At 34.1% G+C, this 21,962-nt stretch overlaps 1 protein-coding gene across 1 annotated transcript; it reads left to right on the plus strand.

Moving 5' to 3' along the window:
* Positions 1 to 389: 389 nt before the first annotated feature.
* Positions 390 to 19,540, plus strand: LOC102809807 (receptor-type tyrosine-protein phosphatase F-like). Its single transcript, XM_085503957.1, has 26 exons — positions 390 to 456; positions 4,471 to 4,611; positions 6,737 to 6,871; positions 8,640 to 8,762; positions 9,225 to 9,356; positions 9,642 to 9,929; positions 10,064 to 10,375; positions 10,614 to 10,916; positions 11,110 to 11,345; positions 11,505 to 11,580; positions 11,937 to 12,021; positions 12,107 to 12,141; positions 12,610 to 12,785; positions 14,001 to 14,088; positions 14,921 to 15,018; positions 15,403 to 15,528; positions 15,891 to 16,045; positions 16,150 to 16,285; positions 16,744 to 16,893; positions 17,035 to 17,134; positions 17,248 to 17,327; positions 17,498 to 17,629; positions 17,773 to 17,901; positions 18,135 to 18,286; positions 18,430 to 18,565; positions 19,426 to 19,540. The coding sequence occupies exons 1-26, from the start codon at positions 390 to 392 to the stop codon at positions 19,534 to 19,536; spliced, it is 3,702 nt and encodes a 1,233-aa protein (XP_085360083.1). The 3' UTR covers positions 19,537 to 19,540.
* Positions 19,541 to 21,962: the final 2,422 nt, after the last annotated feature.

Genomic DNA, 21,962 nt, shown 5'->3' on the forward strand with positions numbered 1-21,962 from the left:
CTCTTACTGATGCGTGTCGCTTACTGCCCCCGATTTGATAATTATTACTCATTCGCCCAACGTTATGATTACCAACGTTACAGTGGGCGCAGGATATTTACATACACCTAACTCCCGCTCCCGGTAGACAATTTCCGAGGAACTTTGCGACATCCCCAGATACTTTTCTAAATAATTCGGTGACCATTGTACTGACGCAATAAAGTTAGGTCTAGGTAACCGATAACTAGCCGTTACAAATACTTAACTATCACTCCACACCTAAACTCTGCAGTAAGACCATAGGTGCAACAATCAGTGACAAGAACGATATAAAATTAATAAAAAATACAAGCATCTAATTAAGAATAAAAAAATAATTTAAAGCTAATTTATGTAATAAATTCATTATGATTAAGGAGTCTAATCCTAAGTGTTTCTGGAAGTTACTTGAGGAACTTGGTGAAAAACACAAAAGTATGACAACATCAGTCTAGAGTCATGGATAAATCATTTTAAATGTTAACTTTGAAGGTAACAGCTGTTCACGGACTGTTCTAAATGATATTAATAGAAGGGAAGGTTAAGATGATTACAAAGACATGATTAATTAAGATTTCACAAATAAGGAAGTATTGCAGCATTTCACATTTTTAAAGTCAGGCAAAGCTTCAGGCACTGATATGATTTCAAATGAAATGTTGAAACATGGGGTTCTCTTTATTATTAATGCTCTCACTAAAATGTTCACTCAAGTTTTAATTCAGACATTTTACCATCACATTGAAATAGTAGCCTCATTATTCCTATTTTTTAGTCGGGTAACCCAGAGGATGCTAATAACTATAGAGGCATTGCCATTTCCAGTTGTGTCTCTAAATTATATACTATGATGATAAATACTAGATTAACTAAGTACTTACAAAAAATAATCTACAACCCAAGGTGGGTTACAAAAGTGCATTGATGTAGTCCCAAACTACTGTAACAATGTGCATTTAAAAGTAAATCCTAAGAAAAGCAAAATCATTATTTTAGTGGACTGGATAAAAACTTAGAAAAAAATCAGTTTTATTTGGATGCCACTAAATTATAGTGTGTTAATTATCATAATTACCTTTGCATTGTTTCACAATCAAAGTTTCATAATGCTCCGTCTAGGCTACGAGACAAAGCGCAGGACGCACTGTTTAAGATGTACAAAATGACTTGGATCGGTGATAAATGTTATTTTGTTATTCTGGCTAAAAACTATTCAACTCTATCATCAAACCCACAGCTTTATATGGGGCTGATGTATGGGGAGGGGTTATGCTGACCATCTTCAAGGGGTCTGGTAAAAATAAACGGACAGTCGACAATTTTCTCAGATAGGAGAACTTCATTAGAACGTCATATTAAAGCATCTAATTAACCACGTAGAAGTGAATTAGGTCAATATCCACTTATATTGTGTTTCAGTTATGAAATCTTATCAAAGACTAGTATGTAAAAAAAAAAACATTTTATCATTGATGCAGCCTATGGAGAATCCAAACCTTTGTGCATGACCCGTGGCTTAACTTTATCTAAAATTACTAGTGATAACAGATCTGACTAATTCTGACCCACACCAGAATATTTCTTGTGATATTTTTAAAGATAAGCTCAAATGTTTGTACCGTTTGAAGTGGAAAAACAATTTGTTGAATAATTCTAAATTTAGAACTTCTGCACATTATCTTCCCATTGAATCCGGTAGACATAAAGGTATCTTGAAGGAAAACATGAATGCAATGCAGTAGGGAATGAGAAACATTATATTTTATATTGTAATAATCAAATAACATAGATCTCGATTCCTTGCAGCCCTGTACATCTAAGATTTTAGCATGGATGAATTATTGCTTATGATTGTTTCGAGTAATGATTCTTTTATTCTTAGCATTTTTTTTCTGAATTCGGCGATTATTTCGTCCGCGGAAAATGTTATTGAAAGTCATCGAGTCGATAATAATGTCCAAAGGTACCCCATATATAAAACTAAATGTAGCTTGGTGACAGCAATTAATAATGTTTTTATAATAAAATATGAATTGGATTAACAAAACTGACAGGTCACACCCATTCCATGAGAGCTGACCTGTGAGAAAAACTACCCCTTATTTTTTTTTAAATGAATAAAATAAATGATTGAAGGAGAACCGCTAAAACATGTGGGCAATGGGCGTCGATATATTGTCAATGAAAGCGTATTCGTTGAATTTAGAAGGGTCGCGAGGATCTTTTAATAAAAAAAAACTGTAATGCTTTCATATAATTCAGTGTATTGTTTTGGTATTATAAGTATGAGTTCTAATCTAATTTAATCTTCTTAGTGGCAGCGGTGACCATTGTGCAGCCGGAAGTGGAGGGTCACAGAAAGTTGAACTGTCGGCAATAGTGGTTGCACATTTTGCATTTTTGTCATGTTTTGTCACAGATCAGGGTTTGAACTATTGTCAGTTCTACTTTCATATCATTCAATTCTGTTTCTTCCATTTTGATTGCTAGCTCGAGCGGTGATCGGTAAACACAATGTTTGCGTTCATCACTTTATTCCTGTTATTTTTTCTCTGCATCATCCAATTTGTCATCGCATTCAAACCTCAACCATTTCAGTACGCTAGTTTGCTCTCTATCAACATGGAAACTGGCGTCGGGGGCTGGTGAACACCCTTCAACGATAAACACCGTTATCCGCCTGTATTCGCCACCGGTAACTGTCTTTGCACAGCGAGACAATTTGTCCAGTTCATGGTTGGAGAGTATCAAGTGGTCCCTTCGTCATTTTGGTACTGAATCTGAAACTTTAAACACTGTAACGAAGGAACTTGCTCCTTGATATATTCGATGAACTAACCATAGCTGAACGTTTTCCTGATGTAAATATTCTTGATTTATTCCAATAATTTACTTGGACTTGAGAAGACATGATCACAATTGAACGTGCGTTCTGAACGCCTCGACGGGAATCTGATTCGGTTGATTATTTTAATTTAAATTACAGGAGAAGCACACACAATCGCATCACACACATTCTATTGTATGGTGATGAAGCGTAAACTATGTTATGCTACAACTGTATATAATGCTTCAATAATTCCTATTTTAGTGCGATGTGTGTAGATTTGAGTACGTGTGCGAGTTGTTAACTGAGACTGAACTAAATTTAACAATCCCTTCACTTGACAATGTACTCGCCCGCCACGTTTGGATTGCGTCCGCTGTGATTATCGAGGAAACAGTCATAATTTTGTTACTTTACACTCACGTCTTTGTTGACTACGCCAACTTAAGTTTACGTAACCTATTATTTAATATATTACTTTACCAGGGAACATTGCTATGGATTCAATCCCATCGTTTCTCATGTGAAAATATATCAAAAATATATATTCTAACGATGATACCGTGCAAAGCTAGGAACTGAGGAACCGAAGCACGCCCTTCACCGACTATATTCCTACTCGGCAAAAGCAAAGAGCGTTATTCTTTCTAGAATCTCCGCCCTCTAAATGCTAATGACTCATCATATCTGAACATTAGGCCAATCATATACGCTTCCGTTAACGTTATTTTTAGGATATCATGCCATTTCTAAGGTTTGTAACAGTTGCAGAAAAATGGTTAGTTAGGTTTGCACAAAGTCAATTACTCTATTTAATTTGCCGTTCAAATAAAATCGGCTTATAATAGTATTTCAAACAATGTCGCAAACTCACGCTATGAATCATAACAATAATGTTAGACAACCCTTACGATACGATGGATAATTGCGGGTTTTGTCAGAGAAATAAGAATTATAGGAGTAGTCTGGTATTTCATCCACCTTACTGTCTCTGTCATATTTAAGTCATTAATGATAAATTGCCACTATGACAGTGATGCAGATACGTTGTGTAATCAAGATCAAAACAACACGACCCTTTTCAGGTAACACAAAACGACTAAAAAAAGGAATACTGTAACATAACTTGTTAACATTATTATATGAAGTCTTTGTAATTTAGTTTATTTGTTGCAATTGATGTGAGTGGATTATGTTAATACCAATTAAACTGTATGAGTAATCACAGTCACACAGGGGTCACATGTTGCAATATTATGATTACGAATTTATAAACCACATATATCAACATAGCGAAGTACCTCAGAATCGTTAATTCTGTTGACAAAACGGTTGATATATCAAGCAATGTCAATGTTTTAAGGGAATATATTTTTTCACCAAATTGAACCCTTTCTCGTCTCGCAAATATTATGGGGCAAAGGTCTTATAATATACCGGCAGCACACTCAAAACAGTACCCCCTGAGGAATCCGTATACTCTCAGATATATATAGCTTGTATGATATGTGGTTGTGCAAGGATATATCTTAGGACAGGTAGTTTTATGACACTATTAGTTATTAAGAAAATGGCGAATAACTATTAACATATTCTACCCGTTGTTCATTATACATACACAGATACCGAAGTATGTGACATCGTTCCTAAAGTCGATCGAATTGATTGCAATGGTGCCGGAGGAGGAGAATCTGCATGTGAGAATTTGGCCTGTTGTTTTGAGGAAGTTGAAGAGACGAATAAACCATGGTGTTCTTTCCCAGGTATGTAGGCTAATTTAATAGTTCATTGAATTTATAGGATGACAGGACACAGGTGGAAACAACAGAAGAAATCAAGATATTTGCTTCACAAGCTTAGCTATAATAACTGTAAGTTATGACTGCATTAAATAACATTAAATAACTATTTTGACTATTCTACTAATCTATCAATCTTTGTGAACCGTATTATTATTACTATTATTATTATTATTATTATTATTATTATTTTAGTTATAAAACATTTTTGTGGCATGGTGATATTCAATGATAAGTTTGCAACATTGCACATTTAAAATAGTCGTCATTCACGATGTGTATTCTGTGATTAGTTGATCTATTACTTGGATTAAACATTAACACTTATTAAAACTTAATTAGCTAATATATGTAACCCAGATTGCATCAAAGAGAATAGCAAGTTGAATATCCCCCTTGTATACATTTTATGGTTTACCTAAACATATTTTGCTTGTTACAATGTAAATACTGTAAACACCACCCTGCTAAATATATGTATGCATATATAAAAATACAATGATCCCGGTGTAGACTATATATCTCAGATTACACAAGGTAGAATTGTGTATCATGATGTATCTTAGACACGATTTTCTGTGCGGTTCTACGTTGGTTGTACTGTAAATATTTAAGCAATAACCCCCGCCGAAGTATACAACTTCGCGGGTATACAACTTCGGCGGGGGGGGGGGGTGTTATTGCTATTATATTATACCAGTATATTGACAATTCGATAAAACTAGTAAAAAAATAGTTTACTTTCATCTACTAAAGGATCATGATTATGGCCCTTGAACATGAATATTTATAAGAAAAGTATGCAGTTGTACGCTATATGCATACAAACATTACATGCGCAACACAGTTCAAATTGAATACAAACTAATTTTTATTCCGCATGAAAAAGAAACGTATCCACGGTGAATAGTGCAGCGTAAACACACAAATTAGCATAACAAAAGATGACCTTTCTGACTTTTTACTAACTGCGTCAACGCGATTTGAAATACAGGGTCGTGTACAGTTTGGATCATTTAAACAACGGATTTTCAACGTTTTAATTCCGGTTTTTGTACAATTTGCATTGTAATTTGCCCATTGAAAGTACATTTGTGAAATAAACCGGTTTTGTGACTAATCATACTACTAATAACTGTGGATATTTGACGTTCAGCGGTACTTGGTTCGACCGAAATTTGAGACGCGGCAATTACCCGGGTGCAATTTCACTGCAATTTTGTCTGCTAGAATTTGAACGCCGCTACGGGACACCGGTTGTTATTGGTGGCATACTTTTTTGCCTGTGACTCATAGTTTTTTGCATTTTTTCGTCCTTCAATCCCTCAATCTTATCTCGTACTTAAAGATCATGTTTTCTTTGTTGGAGGTTCGCACTCCATCTCAAAGTCACAACACGGAGAACACAACGTTCTGGCGTTCGTTTAGGCACTTCACGGTGTTGAAGGACGATGGTTTATGGTTTGTGTGACGAACGACAATCACCCAGCGACCGACGCTCACAACTTGGATCCCACCATAAACAAAAAAGCAATAATATGGTTGTATAACTTTTCAGATGTTTTTAATTCAGTATTTTTTTTCAATATTCTTCCAAAATTCAACCACTATATCTCCCTAAAAATCAAATAATACCAGTTTTATGTATTTCCGTATTAAACCTGTAGTCAATTCATGTTCCAGGGCCACTTGGTTTAGCCGCGCATTATCAGCCAATATACCATGGATTGCATATGCAAATTTTTTTGTTTGGACCAATCAAATCAATGGATTAACACCATCAATATACTGGTAGAATATAATTATATTTATATTCAGTCGCCACCCTTCCTTGCTACTACACGGAATAAGGGGGCTATTAGGACACCCCGGACTGAACTGAAACGTCTGGTATAACATTAACATAATGTTCATTGCTAGTGTTAGGATCACAGTTAGCGAAGCGATGCCGGCCGGTACTGCGAGGTCCGGAATCAATTTCATACATTATTTATTTCATACATTCAGACATTGAATAGCCGCTATAAGAGTTTATATAACGTATCATATTTACGTAATTACAGTTGTTGTGCATTATTTGATTATCTAGCTCCCTGTTCTATCGAAGAGAGCAATAGACTGTCATGTGGATCTGAAATTGGCAACTTTGATGACTGCAGCCACAGAGGTTGTTGCTGGTATAATGAAAATAAGAATATGGATGAGGGTGACTGTTTTTTGACAGGTAGGAATACTTTTATTTATTCACTACGGGTTAACCTTTACTACGGTAGTACTATCAATTATTTATTTTTACTTCTAGTGGTTGTTCATTCTATAAATCCATGTATTTCAAAATTTTAAATCATATCAAATGTTTTTAAAATGAACTTAAACTTTTTTACATCAAACACTGATAGTCTACAATAAGACTTTTAAAATAAAACGTTTTCAATGTTTTGGGGTAAAACAAGAAACATGTTTATTAGACTTTTGCCACTTTATAAATAATTTAAGTGTATACAATTTGCAATATTTTGAAAAGTACACATAACATTTCTCAGTTTCTTTTGTATGAAATGTTTTTGAACACAATGTATTATGTCCAATTTGTATGATCATGCCATGTGAAATAAGAATGAATTCGGTAGACACACATTTAAAATAGTGCTGAAATAAGTATTGAAAATTATTTTTATCACAACATGTTGAAAAGTGCTTTCTGATTATACTTATTTTCTAAAAGTGCTTCCACGACGAAAACACATATTGACAACACGCAGAAAAGTGCGTTCACAGATTGGCATGCAAAATACAATCCCAATAATGAAAAATGTTCGAATCAACGTGATTAAAAGCACTTATTATTATGTGAAACACAATTGTCTTAACCTAAAATCAATTTCGGAAATATTTGTTGAAGTGAAGTATTCCGAAAGATGCGTTTTGCGATCAAGCACTTTTCCAGTTATCTATGATTGTAGCACATTAAAAAATAATGCGACAACAGACATAATGTATAATGTTTTCATGGATACAAGTTCTAGTCTAAAAGGATTTTTTAATTTGTTTTGACACCACACATTCTAGTAGGGTTCAAGAAGAAAATAATAAATCACATTTTGCAGTACTACACGATCATAATAACCATTACAAATAACTCACATATTGTATTTGAGTTAATCAAGCAGTAATAAGGTAATTTGTATATAACCTTTCAAAAGAAAGTTAGCTTATATAGTGTTTGTAAAGAATACTAAACATTGTATGAAACAGCATTTATTTGGAACCTGCAGTCTGATAGGTATGTCTAAAAAAGTCAAAAAGTTTCGTTGAAACAAGAACACCCTTGTTGTAAGACATTTCATAAAGGAACAACAGTTCCAATTGCAATGTAATCTAACCAGCCAACCAATGAAGACATAGTCCAATAACTCAATTTTAATTCTCTTGGTTTTGTAAATATTGTTGGTGGCAACATTTTGGCTGCATTCATTCACACATGTCAATAACACATTAATAAAACCATTAAGTCTCCATATAACAAAAAAAATGTTTTCTGGGTTCAATTATGATCAAAACATTGATTTAATTACTTTTAAAACACCTTTTCAAAAAATATGAAACCGTTTTGATTGAACGTACATGAGATTTACAGTATAATATACTGTGTTTATAAATATTAAAGTGTGTTTAATCTCGAATTACAGTGTATATTATTTGTGTCTGACACTATATTTTATTCATCATAAAATATACTAACTTTACACAATGTACCTATACATTGTGTTTAGCCGTGACATAATAAGTTTTTTGTGAACGTATTTTATAGTTTGTTGAATTTTGCAGGAAATATTGAAATACACATCGTATATATATATATATATATATATATATATATATATATATATATATATTCATAACACTTTCTAAGATCACAAGTACCAGTTGTATACAACAAAATACAATCGACTGTTTGGTTTGCAAACTAAAGTTGTTTCTACATTTTTAAGATGAGTGCAGTATCCCAGTAGGCGATCGCATTGATTGCAGTTTTGATACGATGGAGGAGTGTATTGATCAGAAATGTTGTTATGATGATGGACAAAGTTCTCCACATTGTTACTACACAGTGGGTATGTACATCCACTTAAACATTAGCTAAATTAATTGTCACTTGTCATGTGGCTCGTATAGCTGATCAAATCCGCCATTGTATTCATAATAGTTTGTTGCTGGCCGTATTACAATCACTGGAGAAGTCCTTCCTTCCACATTCCATAATGTCGCACTAAGGACGGTAAAATTAAAATTAAAATACTTGAATATACTTAAACCGATAGCCTTACCCGCCTTGTATCGACTGCGAGTAAGTTAGTGACATAATTGGACAGAATATCGTGTATACCAAAAACCAGGAAATAGTTATAACTATTTTGTCTACCAGTGCAAATACAAGAGACAAATTACGAATGCGAAGCATGAAGTATTGACGCTCGAGGTAATATTTCTGCAAAATTGTTTAAATAATTAACAAATCATTAACAAACTACTCAACATCTTCTTAATATATATTATTTCTTTCCATTTATTTCTAGGCTGTGAAGACGACACTTACTATAAGAATGGTGAATGTGTAAACTGCAATTGTAATATTCCTTGTAATAAAAATACGGGTGAATGTTCAAGTAATTGTATCAATGGTTATATAGGAATAGACTGTCAACAAGGTTAGATGTTTTGCATAGACTGATTATTCATTGTTTATCATTATATTTATGTTTATTAAAATCAGTGACATCTTCACCATTTATGAATTATCTCTTACAAATCTACTGTAATTAAATAATATATGCTTATTCATGATGGTTTAGTAGTGCGATGTCACACAATGTTAATAACAGGAGACTACAATAATGCTAGTTTAGACAGTAGCGAGTAGTGAGACACGTTAGATTCACGCGGAGCAACAAATACAATCTAGCGACTCTATTATCATATTGATACTTTTTCAGATGGCGACCCAATCATTAACAGCATTGAGCAGCATTCCAAGTCAAATGCTGGACAAGCTACAGGCTTTAAATGTACAGTACAGGGCAACGTAATAAATGCCGAAGATATCACTTTAACTACACTGAAACAGTCATATACTTACAGCAATTCTAATGAAGGGACACACCCTGACTATATTATGACAAACACATTTGATGGCGTCGTTGTGAGGGATGATGATGTAGTAACGTGTCACGTGGATGCACTGGCTGGTGAAACCGATTATTATATTGAAGCTGAGACATTTAGTGAGTACATATCGTAGTACATGTTATTTATATGCATGATTGAATAAGTAAATAGAATATGCATATAATTTTGATTGTGTATTTAATTTGCCACACACTTATTTTAAAATCACAAAATATATAATAACTTTTAGCTCAACCAGTGTTGTCGAACGCCCCTCGGCTGGACGATATCGACATAACCAAGATAACAGTCACATGGAATGCTTGGGACACTAGCGCTGACTCGGGGGAAGGACCGATTACAAAGTATGAAGTGTGGTACACAGGAGTTGATGAAAATGAATTCCAGTTGTATGACGAATGTGATAACACCACTACCACTATGACAGTGTCTGGACTGCAATCAAATACAGCGTATTGTTTTGCTATAAAGACGTATAGACCAGGTGAAGGCGGCGGTGGTGGACTGAGTCCAAATGTTACTAACACAACACTGTGTAGTAGTAAGTACATCACTCTATGATCATGCATGTCCTGATAAATAACCTTAATCAGTGCACAACACCACGATGACTGATATTTGTTCATACGTGTCAACTGAATTATAAATATAATATTCACACGTCACAGCCTATACTGCAACTTCAAAGTATGGTTTATTCCAGACGTCTCCAAAAGCCGTCTTCATAAATTTGTTATGTCCATTCAAGTAATCAGTGATGACATTTTAATTATTCACAGCACCAAATATTGTAACTAATATAGAGGCATCTGCAGTCTCAGCCTTTTCCATCAATGTCACGTGGTCGGAGCCTATATTAAAAGAATGTCCATTGGAAGGGTATGAAGTAAAATACCGACAGAGTACATACTATGAGTGTAGACCTTTACAATTATTTGACCCCGTGATACTGCCCAGTACAGTTACAGAATACACTATCATTGATCTTTACCCTGAAACCGAGTATAATGTCACTGTGAGTGCGTTTACTAATGGTGGGTCTGGCGAGGAGACAAATGTCACTCAAAACACACATCTTACTGGTATGTTGTTGGTTATATTGAAGTATTAAAACATTTGCTTGGACAACGAATAGCTGGAGTTCGCTTATTAACGTAGGGGAAAATAAAAATGGTTATTGATGATATTGATTTAATATTTCAGGAAACTAATGTCAATTTTTTCATTCATGCACGATCGAACTGTGTAATTCTATATGATTAAATATTCTTATAGGACCTTCCATTCCAAACAATGTGGATGTTACGGGAACGTCAGAAACTTCACTTAATGTTACCTGGCAGGAGCCAACGTGTCACAACGGCAAGATTATAGGATATCGTTTCGCCTATTGGGAAACAGGAAATTCAAATCGTATATTAAACGATTCAGTTCTTGTAGAAGATTTAGATGAAGGCTTACATTATGAACTACAGTATGGACTGACTCATACGACTACTTACACAGTGCAGGCATGTAATCTAGAATAAATAAATAAAGGCCGCAATATTACACAGTTTATAATTTGTTACACATTGATTTATAGTGCAGTTTGCATAACAAAGGCAAATAAAGAGCAAAATTACTTTTAGAATATTGATTGATTATAACTTTCCTGATTTTTGCTACAGGTTTATGCTGAGAATACATGCTGTTTAAGTGAAGGGAGTGATCCTCAAACGGGAACAACATGGTCCAATCAATCGGGTGAATTCATCAATCATTTAGTTTCTAAAGATTGGTCATGTGACCCTATTATTATGGCCATATATACACCTCATTATTATGGTCTGTGTAATGCCACATCATACGAATTGAATAAGCCATGGGCATATGACAAACCATACAATATACTTTTGTATTTATGTATGTATAATTATATTCGTTCAGTGCCATGGTCGAAGTGACGCAACTTGATGAATCTATAAATGTGATCGTTACGTCGAGGTAGATTGATTGGCCCCGTGCCAACTACACATTTTAACCGTATTGATTGTCGGTGATCTGAAGACCGTTATTTTTTGTTGTAACTAACATGACTTTATTTCTTTTTGTCACAATAGAGTCGGCTGTGATCATATGGATCTCCGTTCTTTGTGCAGTGCTTGTTATCATAGTGTTAATTCTACTGTTGCTGTTTGCAAGACGGTAAATATACGTCACATGACATCTAATTAACATTATGTAATTGATTCCCGTACAAAAAAATAACACCAATTGTTTGTTTCGTCAGTTGCAGCAAAAAGAAGAAGATGGCATCACAAACAGGTAGGTGAACTCTGTCACGTGACAATGACAACAGTTAATTAGCCCGTGATATGGATTGTTATATTACCGTATATATACAACATTTCTAAGCTACTATGTTTAAAACATTTAGCACGGAATGCACTATTGTATCACTTAGACCTCCATGACTATTTTCGACTATAACTGTTTGGCGCACTGAGAGCATGATTTGTTTACTATTTCCATGGCTGCCATAACACCCAACTTGTCTGTATACATTAGCATATATACATTCTTTCTAACCGCTTTTTAATTAAATAGAAAACGTTTGTATAATACCCAAGTTTTTTTTGTCACGAGAAAAAACTAAGAAGGTAACTACTATCACCATGAAATTGTTTTCCGAGTACTGCAACTTTACTCAACTATATTCAGAAGTTAACTCATCATATTCAGTCCGAACTCCTATATAATCAAAACTGTTACATTTGCATGTATCCTTCTAAGATCTACTTGATAATGGTATTCAAGAGCATACGTCATCGACGGCGATTGAGTACGAGATACCAGACAACATGAAATTGTCAAGTAACCTGATTAAAATAGATCGTTTGGCAGAATACATGAAAATGATGAAAGATGTTGATGGAGATAAGAACGATAACCTACGGGAAGAATTCAAGGTAAGTGGAGATAAATCAGAATAAATGATCTGTGGTACATCGTGGCCATTTCACAATGTAATCTCATCCTTACAATTAATTAAATACAAATTTAGTATATTTGTCTTATTTTTGATTCACTGTTAAAATAATTCTGTACTATGGTATTGGTGATATATGAATTGGGTGCCATAGGATGGTACTTGGTGGCCAACCAATCTAATCCAATATGTAGTTTGCATTTTACGAGTGCAAAATAAGTTATTAGGAAACTAGGATATTAGGATATTAGTAGCAGCTGTTTTATACGCATGCGCACTGGCCGATCCTGTCAAATCTGTTTTGGGGCGTGTGAAATTGCTTCAGCCATTGGGTAACGAAATTAACTTGTTTCGGCGTGAAAACCGCTGTAAAGTGGCGGTAAAATGAAATGACAGAAATAAAAGACACGCCCACAGTTGGACAACCAATCATTTTATTATTGGTCACAATGTACCACGGCTCATATCCACGTCCATTGTAAACACCACATACACGATGTGCCGCCATCCAATGTCGGGAAGAGCGGCTTCCTTTGTGCACAATCAGCGTCAACTTCATGAGAAAAACACGACGCACTTACCTACTATTTCATCAATAACCAAATATACTATTATCCTGTTCCCGAATTGGACATTTGTTTATTTGCAGTAATTTATTTACAATTCCACGCCAGGTCCTTAGTAATTAATGATTCCACGTATTTATTTGGCCATTATTTTACAGATGTAAAATGCCATAATGTTAATTCGCGGAAAGTTAAACATACTGATAATGAATTAAAAATTTGCCTAAAAATACTAAATTTGCTATCCCATGGAAATAATTGAAATCAAAATATTTGACAATATATTACGTTTTGCGTCACATACACACGATTGAAATATCATATAAAATGGGTCTAATATACTATGTTGTAATATACTATGTTGTATTTATTTAATTGTAAGAACGAGTTTACATCCTGAAATGGCCACGATATACCACGGATCATAAATAGAAATAAATAAATAGATGGAAATAATCAAAAATGACAAACATGATGCAATACTTGACAAAATTATATGTAAGCGTCAGTTGAGCTAGCGAACTTAATAATTTAATCAGTGATTGTTCTTCAATTTATCAATATTTCACTAAGGTCACGCACATATGATATAAAGTATGTCTGCTTTCTGTTGATTTTATTCATTATAGCGTTTACCTGTTGATCTAACTGCACCATGTCATGTTGGAAAAGCTGAACTCAATAGAAGCAAGAATAGGTTCAAGAACGTCATAGCATGTGAGTTTGCAACTAAACATTTTGATATGCAGATACTGCACATATACATTCATTCATTTTAATATTATGTCGGTTTTAATGTATTGCATAGCACTTGACATATTTATCTGATTGAAATATTAAAATCATAAATAAAATAAATACTCAAATAACTTCTTGCAGATGACCATTCCCGCGTTGTCCTTCAAACCACGGGAAATGATCTGGGTTCTGACTATATAAACGCAAGTTACATCGATGTGAGTATTGTAACCAGTTCATAAATATGTACATTCAATTACAGTTACAATAACATCTATGTAAATTATTATCCATGTATATATGTTTATTTTAACAGGGGTACAGAAAGAGCAATGCGTATATAGCAACTCAAGGTAGGAAAGAATTCCCCTACGTTTCCATGGCATACAAATAAATTTTACATGATTTTACATGATTATTAATCTAGGTTCAATTGTGGGAGATGATGATGTTATACATTTATCACAAGATCATTCATGATCATATCCCTGCTAACATTGTACATTATCAAATACATAGATGTGTGACGTCATGTTATGGTGATATGCATTTTGTGAATGTCATACCAGTACATGCTATACCCGACTACTTTCAGAATTTACAAGGCCAGGTTAGCCGCCACGATAATAAAAATATTAAATCACACATTTACTGGGCACAGCAATTGATATAATTACAATATGTCAAGATGTCACTCTCTTTGATTCAGATATACTACTAATCCATAACGTTACTCCTATCAACGCACCCAGTAATATCAGGTGATAACACTAATAGTGTAGTCAGAATGCATATAATGTGTCTTTCACAGGTCCAAATCCATCAACATGCAATGATCTTTGGCGAATGGTCTGGCAAGTTGAGTGTGCAACAATAGTAATGACAACGCAACTTGTAGAACATGGCAAGGTGATATGTTTTGTGTGGTTCATAATCCTTTCTTCGCACAATTTGTCTTATTTCGTGTTTTTTGTAGCATAATGTGTGCGTACTCTTCGTCGAATTCTGTTATGTTCTTGGATAGAACAGATTAGATTTAGAGAACGTCACCAAAAGAATTAAACAAACAAATTCACAAATCATTCAAATCAGAGCTTTCTAGTTGTTTCAGTATTAAATGGCTATTATTTTATTATACACCATGTTTTTTATCCAATCAATTACCTGCAAGAATTTTATTAAAATTGACACTCAATGTCAACAGCTTCTCTTTAATGCAGGTAGAAATTATTGCCTAACCCAATTTGGAATTGCAATACAGCCAAGTACATGACGAATGCATTTTATATTTAGGTGAAATGCCACAAATACTGGCCTGATATAAACGATGGTGCAACTGTGTATGGTAATATCCAAATACAAAATATAAAGGAAGACAAATATGCAGATTGCGTGTTGAGACGATTTCAAGTAAGAGAGGTGAGATACGACTTTATAAATGATACGTAACATTGACTTGTAAACATTACTCAATACGTACAGATTTACTAAAGCGAAATAGATTGTGAATAGATTATATATTGTTATGCATTGTTATATGACAGTTATAGTAATGTTCCCTATGCTAATAGATTGCTGATTGAATGTTTTTTCGCGTTTACTTAAAACTCACTTATGTCCTGGAAATTGTCGAGCAAAACAAATCATATTGTTATACAAAACAATTAAAATTTCATTGACAATTGAAAACATATGATCAAGTAACACTACATAAATTCAGACAATCGCTGAATATATTATTATATATTATATATATTTATTCATAAATTTAAATATAACAGGTTGGAGGAGAGGTTAGACGTGAGGTGAAGCAATTTAATTTTCTTCTGTGGCCCGACATGGGTGTACCTAAATACCCATCTCAAGTACTGTCATTTCTAAGACGCGTCAATGCTCACAACCCACCCAACGCAGGCCCAATTGTAGCACATTGTAGGTAGGTCAGTTTACTTTATTTGTAATTAATAAGACACATTGGTATAACACATTTAGTAATTCGTAAATGTATTTGATGTCTCTAAATAAGTTGTGTTGTTTTAGTGCTGGAATTGGTAGAACAGGAACATTCATTACTTTAGACGCCATGTTGAAAATGGCGAAGGAAGAAGGCACGGTCGACATCTTTAAATATGTGATGTCGGCAAGGAGAAACAGAATGAACTTTGTACAGACTTTTGTAAGTATATATATTAGTGCTTGCGAGACTGTTTCTTAATCTACAACTGTAGATACCCCCTGAATACTCCATAATGACAAAGACATTCAATATTACCAATAGACCATATGACAAAAAGTAATATAAAAAGATCAATGGTCAAGAAAGATTTCAGATGAATTTGCCATTTTAGTGTTTTGCTCAAGTGAAAATTGTCATTTAGATTTTTAGGTTTGTTATTGTGGATGATTTTTTTCAGAAATTTTAGACACATGTGTATCCAGTCACCCGACACGCTCTCCACTGTATAGGATTATGTCTTGAATAATTACTACTGGTGATTTTGTTTTTATGCTTGACCAAACGTCCAGTCTAACCACGTGCAACAATCATTTCTCTACTTCTGGTGGATGGAATGCGTGTTGTTATATATCACATGACATATTTATAGAAAGAAAGTTATTTGTTTTTTTATTTAGAATCAGTATGAATTCATTTATACGGCACTGTTAGAAGCTACATTGGTTGGGAACACAGAAATACCTTCTACAGAATATAGAAGCGTCTTGAAAAACCTAAAATTCCCCGATGAATATGGACAGAAGGTTAAATTAGTAAAAGAATTCGATGTAAGTTGCGTCGTTAACATGTCAGCTATATCATCACATACAGTGATTACAAGCTGCTAATCATATGGTGCATCAAGTTTCAATACATAAAGTAGTTACGTATTTAACAAATTTCTTGTTTTTCAAAAATTGACTTTTCAGAATTTGAATCGATTTTGTATTGCCCCGACTGACATTGAATGTAAAGCTGGATTGGACCCGAGAAACCAGTTAAAGAACAGATATCCAGATATTGTACCAAGTAGGCCACATATATATTTATATACATATTTACAACATGCATTCATTGATAACTAAAAACACAAACTTCACAACTTATTTTTGATATTTCTACTTAATTTCATCATTCCCCAGTCGACATGCAAATACCACGGTTGATAACGCCACTCAACGAAGATGATTCTTCAAACTACATCAACGCATCGTTCTTTACGGTATGTTGTTCGTGAATGCTCTTCCTATTCATACAGATATTCGTATTACCAACAAAAAAAATCAATTTTCCATTCGAGTAAAGAAGGGTAAATAGTCGGTATGGTAACGTGGATATAAATATTAATAATCACTACACATGATATATTATTGCTATTGTTTATTTCCATAGGCATACACGCGTAATGATGCATTGATAGCCACTCAAATGCCACTACATAACACAATTACAGACTTTTGGAGATTGATCTACGATTGGAAATCAAACACTATTGTAATGTTAAATGACATGGACAAAGACTTGGTAGGTCAATTAAGTGATTAGTTTTAAAACCTAAATACCTTACATACCACAAGTCCGATATGTTTGATATTAAAAGAAACACACATAAATCGTTTAGTATTTGTTGTACTGTATCAAATGAAAGTAAACTTGTATAATTCAAGGTAACTGGGAAATATTGGTCTGATGGTAAGGCAGTGGAACACGGCCCATTTACTGTTAAACTCATATCAATACAACTGTACGATGAGATCATTGAACGGAAGTTTGAACTAATTAACAAGACGAAAATGGTAAGATCATTATTATTTGGTATTTGGTCGGTTGTTTGTCCGCAATTTTACGTTGACACAACTAGAATATTGAACTATGTCAAAATGTTGTTATTTGTGTTATCGTCGTACTTGTTGTACTTGTGTTCGTTGTAGTAATAATGGTAGTAGTAGTCGAAGTGATCGCAGTGGTAAAAGTCATCGTCATACTCGTTGCCAACGCTTTTTAATTTATTATTGTAATTGAGTTGCAGAATAACGAGTCCCATCGACTTATTACCCAATATCAAATAACAGATTGGTCCCCAGAAGACGTTCCTCGTTCTAAGACTGTGATGATGCGATTAGTGACAATGATTGAAAAATATCAACAGTCTGGGGATGGACCGATAACTGTGCATTGCAGGTATGCAGCGAAATTGATGGTTCACGTATGAGAGTTACACAATGATCTACCAAAAAAAACATCTCTAATTTTGCAACCCGTGTTTATATTTTCTATAAACAGCAACATTCAATGTATTACTGTGTATGTATTTCATTTCTCAGGAATGGCATCGGTCGTTGTGGTGTGTTCTGTGCAGTTGTTGCCGTACTTGAACGAATTAAAGTGGAACAGATGGTGGATGTGTTTCAAGCTGTTAAGGCACTGAGAATCAATCGGCCTGGAATGATTGAAACTGTGGTGTGTGATATTTTTGTACGAACTGCAGGTTTCAAAAGCGCGATATGGTGAATGGACTTCACGATATGGTGAATGAACATCACGATATGGTGAATGCACAACACGATATGGTGAATGGACATCACGATATGGTGAATGGACATCACGATATGATGAATGAACATCAGGTTATGGTGAATGGACATCACGATATGGTGAATGGACATCACGATATGGTGAATGGACATCACGATATGGTGAATGAACATCACGATATGGTGAATGAACATCACGATATGGTGAATGGACATCACGATATAGTGAATGGAAAAAAATTGCAGGCTCGTTTGCAGCTATTTTTGAACATGTTCAGTCAACGGCGCGTGAATACCCACAATCACTCGAAATGACCGTACATTATACATTATTCTACAATACAATATTATAAGCCAAACGTTAACGTGTACATACTTGGTGTTCTATAAAATGGGTAGATAATAGACACATAAACCATAGTTAATAGATGATACATTGGGAAACATAACGAAAGAAAATAATCGGTGTGTGAGTTATAGTATCTGTACAAGTGTATGATAAAATCTATTATTATACATCTCTCACCGTAACGCCATAAGTTACAGCGTGGAGTAATTTTTCGGTATTTTACGGGGTATTTTCATTCTACAATAATAGTGAATGCGAATTCAAAAGATGGAATGAAAACGGAAGCGTCCTCTAATAATAGAAAAAAACATGGCTGCCACCAGAGTTTGACCGGACACTACACAAAGAAGTTCGCTGATTTTGCGCGTCGGTCGATACCCAAGCTGTAATAACCTCATAATATAATTATCATAACGTTTTTTTATTATCTTTTGTAGGCCCAGTATGAATATTGCTACGATGTGATTGTGGAATATCTTGATATGTTCGCCACGTACTCAAATTTCGAGAACACAGCACCGATTTACGATATCTGTGGTAGTGCCTAGGAGCATTTGCGTTTGTTTTGAAATTTTAGGAAATAATCGACAGTGTATGGATGCTCAATTATGGATAACTAAGCAAGCATATGCATAAACATAAATGTGATCGTTCAAATCGCCATTAATTAAGTGATGATAAAATTAAATAGAGTATATATTATGGGTACAGACAATGTATTTTACACGCTTCGTAGACGTCGCATATAAGACAGAATATGGACCATGACTATTGAGCTTCAAGCAAATGTGATATTTTCCCGGTTCATAATATCTACCCCAAAACGTTTGAAAGTAATCCTACACATACCGATTGTCACACGGGACAAACTGAGTGACGGTTATTGAACTTTCTAATGAGCAATGATGTATATAAAACCATATAAAATTACTGTCAAATTATACAGAAAATATTTTAGTTTGCATCTCAGAAATAAATTGTCAGGAATTTATCACTTATAATAATATGCAATTCATTTTAAGACTCCAAGGTTGAATATGTCACTTTTATATATTAAATTGGAAATATGTAAGTTAATATGATTATTGCAAGATCTTGAATTGCAACTACATACAATAAAAAATACGATATAGCTCCAATCTACCAAGATCAATTTGCATTTGTCTGCCTTTTGGATCAAGTTTTCAATGATATGATAATGGATTTTATCACAAAATAAATGTATTTTACTTTTAAGTAATAATAATAATAATAATAGTCTTCATTAAGTCGTATCCTAAAAAATGGACATAGATCTAAGTAGAATAAAGCATGGTTGTCATTCCATGTTAAAAACATTCAAAATAAAAAAAATGTTCAATAGCATTCTGTGAATTAGAGTTAATCATATTTACGGAGGTCATATGACCAACTATTAATTATTCCAAATCTCAATAACCATTTAGAAGTAAAAACTTATGTATTGGTACCAGGTTGCCAACGTGATGACAACACTACGGCTAAAGTAGAAATACAAGTACATACTTGTACAGACAGTATAGTTAATCATGGATCATTCGGTAATATTGTCATTTCATTAGTTTACAACAAATTGTTCTTTAGCAATCAAAAGATGTGCTTGGCAAACTGCATATATATGTTATGATTGTATCTGAATTACATCATAATTAAAATAAATAATGATAAAAAGGAGAGTTGACTGAAAAACTCAAACATGGGGCAAGAGGCAGGCTATCTCTTGACATGAAACAACAAACACAGACTCCAACACAACAAAAATAAGAGCCAAGCTAGCACCATTCTAGCACAAACAAATGTGCACTCAACATGGTAACATTGATAATAATGAGACATATCTAGTGTCATACACGACAGTATACTGTAGTAGTTTACTGCCCTCTATATCCACCTACTGTGTAACTATTGTATTAATTATGTTTGTTAAGTTTGGGTGACGAATTGTTGGAAACCAGCATTTAGTAAAAAATTATAAAGATACCGGCACGGTATTAATTGGAAATTGTATATCTGTATGAAAAAGCATATACCAAATTTGTTTTATTGTCAGTAATGTTATTTTCATTGGCATTTGTTACGAAATATATAAACATTTCTAAGATGAAGATAAATATGATACACACTCAGGTGCTCTAAATTTACATACGGGAGTCGGGAGCATCGCCATGAATTAATATGCAAAATAAAAACAAACTGTTAATTTATTTCGAAAAAGTAGGCGACAGTGTACGCAACAGATCACATCCACAAGCTCCAACGTCCAATCAGTAGCCTCCATAAATTTATATATATTTATATTTATGTCCGTTTAATCTAGCGTGGAACATTTAAACCCGCTCATGGGAGTCATCCAATCAGTATCTTCCGGAAAATACATAGGCATGTCCATTTAATCAGGTCACATGCCAGACATGTCGCCCTCTACACGTTTAACAAATGCAACCCCAAAAACTTTTCTAAATAAGGAGATCAACATTTCAATCGGCATTACTATGTTGTTAAAAGGTGTTTTCATTTATATCACAATTGAGTGAAGTTGAATGTATTTTTCCAAGCCTCATTTCAAAAAACATATATTGATGTATGAATATTTTTTTTTCCTGAAAAGATCCTCGGATTTACACTGCCCTTAATGTTCATACTACATGATGGTGATCTGGTTTCACAGTGTCACAGACGAGTAGTTGTTTTGTTTGGTGAAATAGATATGCCGATTGGGGTGAAACAATTATAGAACAATAAAGAACGTGACAACAAGCAGATAGCAAAATAAAAACAAAGCACTAACCGTCTGTTCGGTCTTGAAACTCACCTAAAACTTCAATTGCATTACTTCAAGATATCACCTTTGGTTTCTTCACCATGTTATCGGGTTCGCGGGGCTTGTTTTCTGGTTCGCGGGCCTGTTCTTGGCTGTCTGGTTTGAGTTGGCTGGATGAATGGATGGATGTTCGTC

This window comes from Saccoglossus kowalevskii, chromosome 9 (genome assembly GCF_978046115.1).
Source record: "Saccoglossus kowalevskii chromosome 9, keSacKowa6.1, whole genome shotgun sequence".
In the NCBI taxonomy this organism is placed as follows: domain Eukaryota; kingdom Metazoa; phylum Hemichordata; class Enteropneusta; family Harrimaniidae; genus Saccoglossus; species Saccoglossus kowalevskii.

What these genes read in the sequence shown, in the direction of transcription:
- LOC102809807 (XM_085503957.1), top strand. Translation starts at nt 390, where the DNA reads ATGATTAAGGAGTCTAATCCTAAGTGTTTCTGGAAGTTACTTGAGGAA. An exon ending in ACCATGGTGTTCTTTCCCAG is followed by an intron (nt 4,612 to 6,736) that starts GTATGTAGGCTA and finishes TTGATTATCTAG; the next exon opens with CTCCCTGTTCTATCGAAGAG. An exon ending in ACCTACGGGAAGAATTCAAG is followed by an intron (nt 12,786 to 14,000) that starts GTAAGTGGAGAT and finishes TATTCATTATAG; the next exon opens with CGTTTACCTGTTGATCTAAC.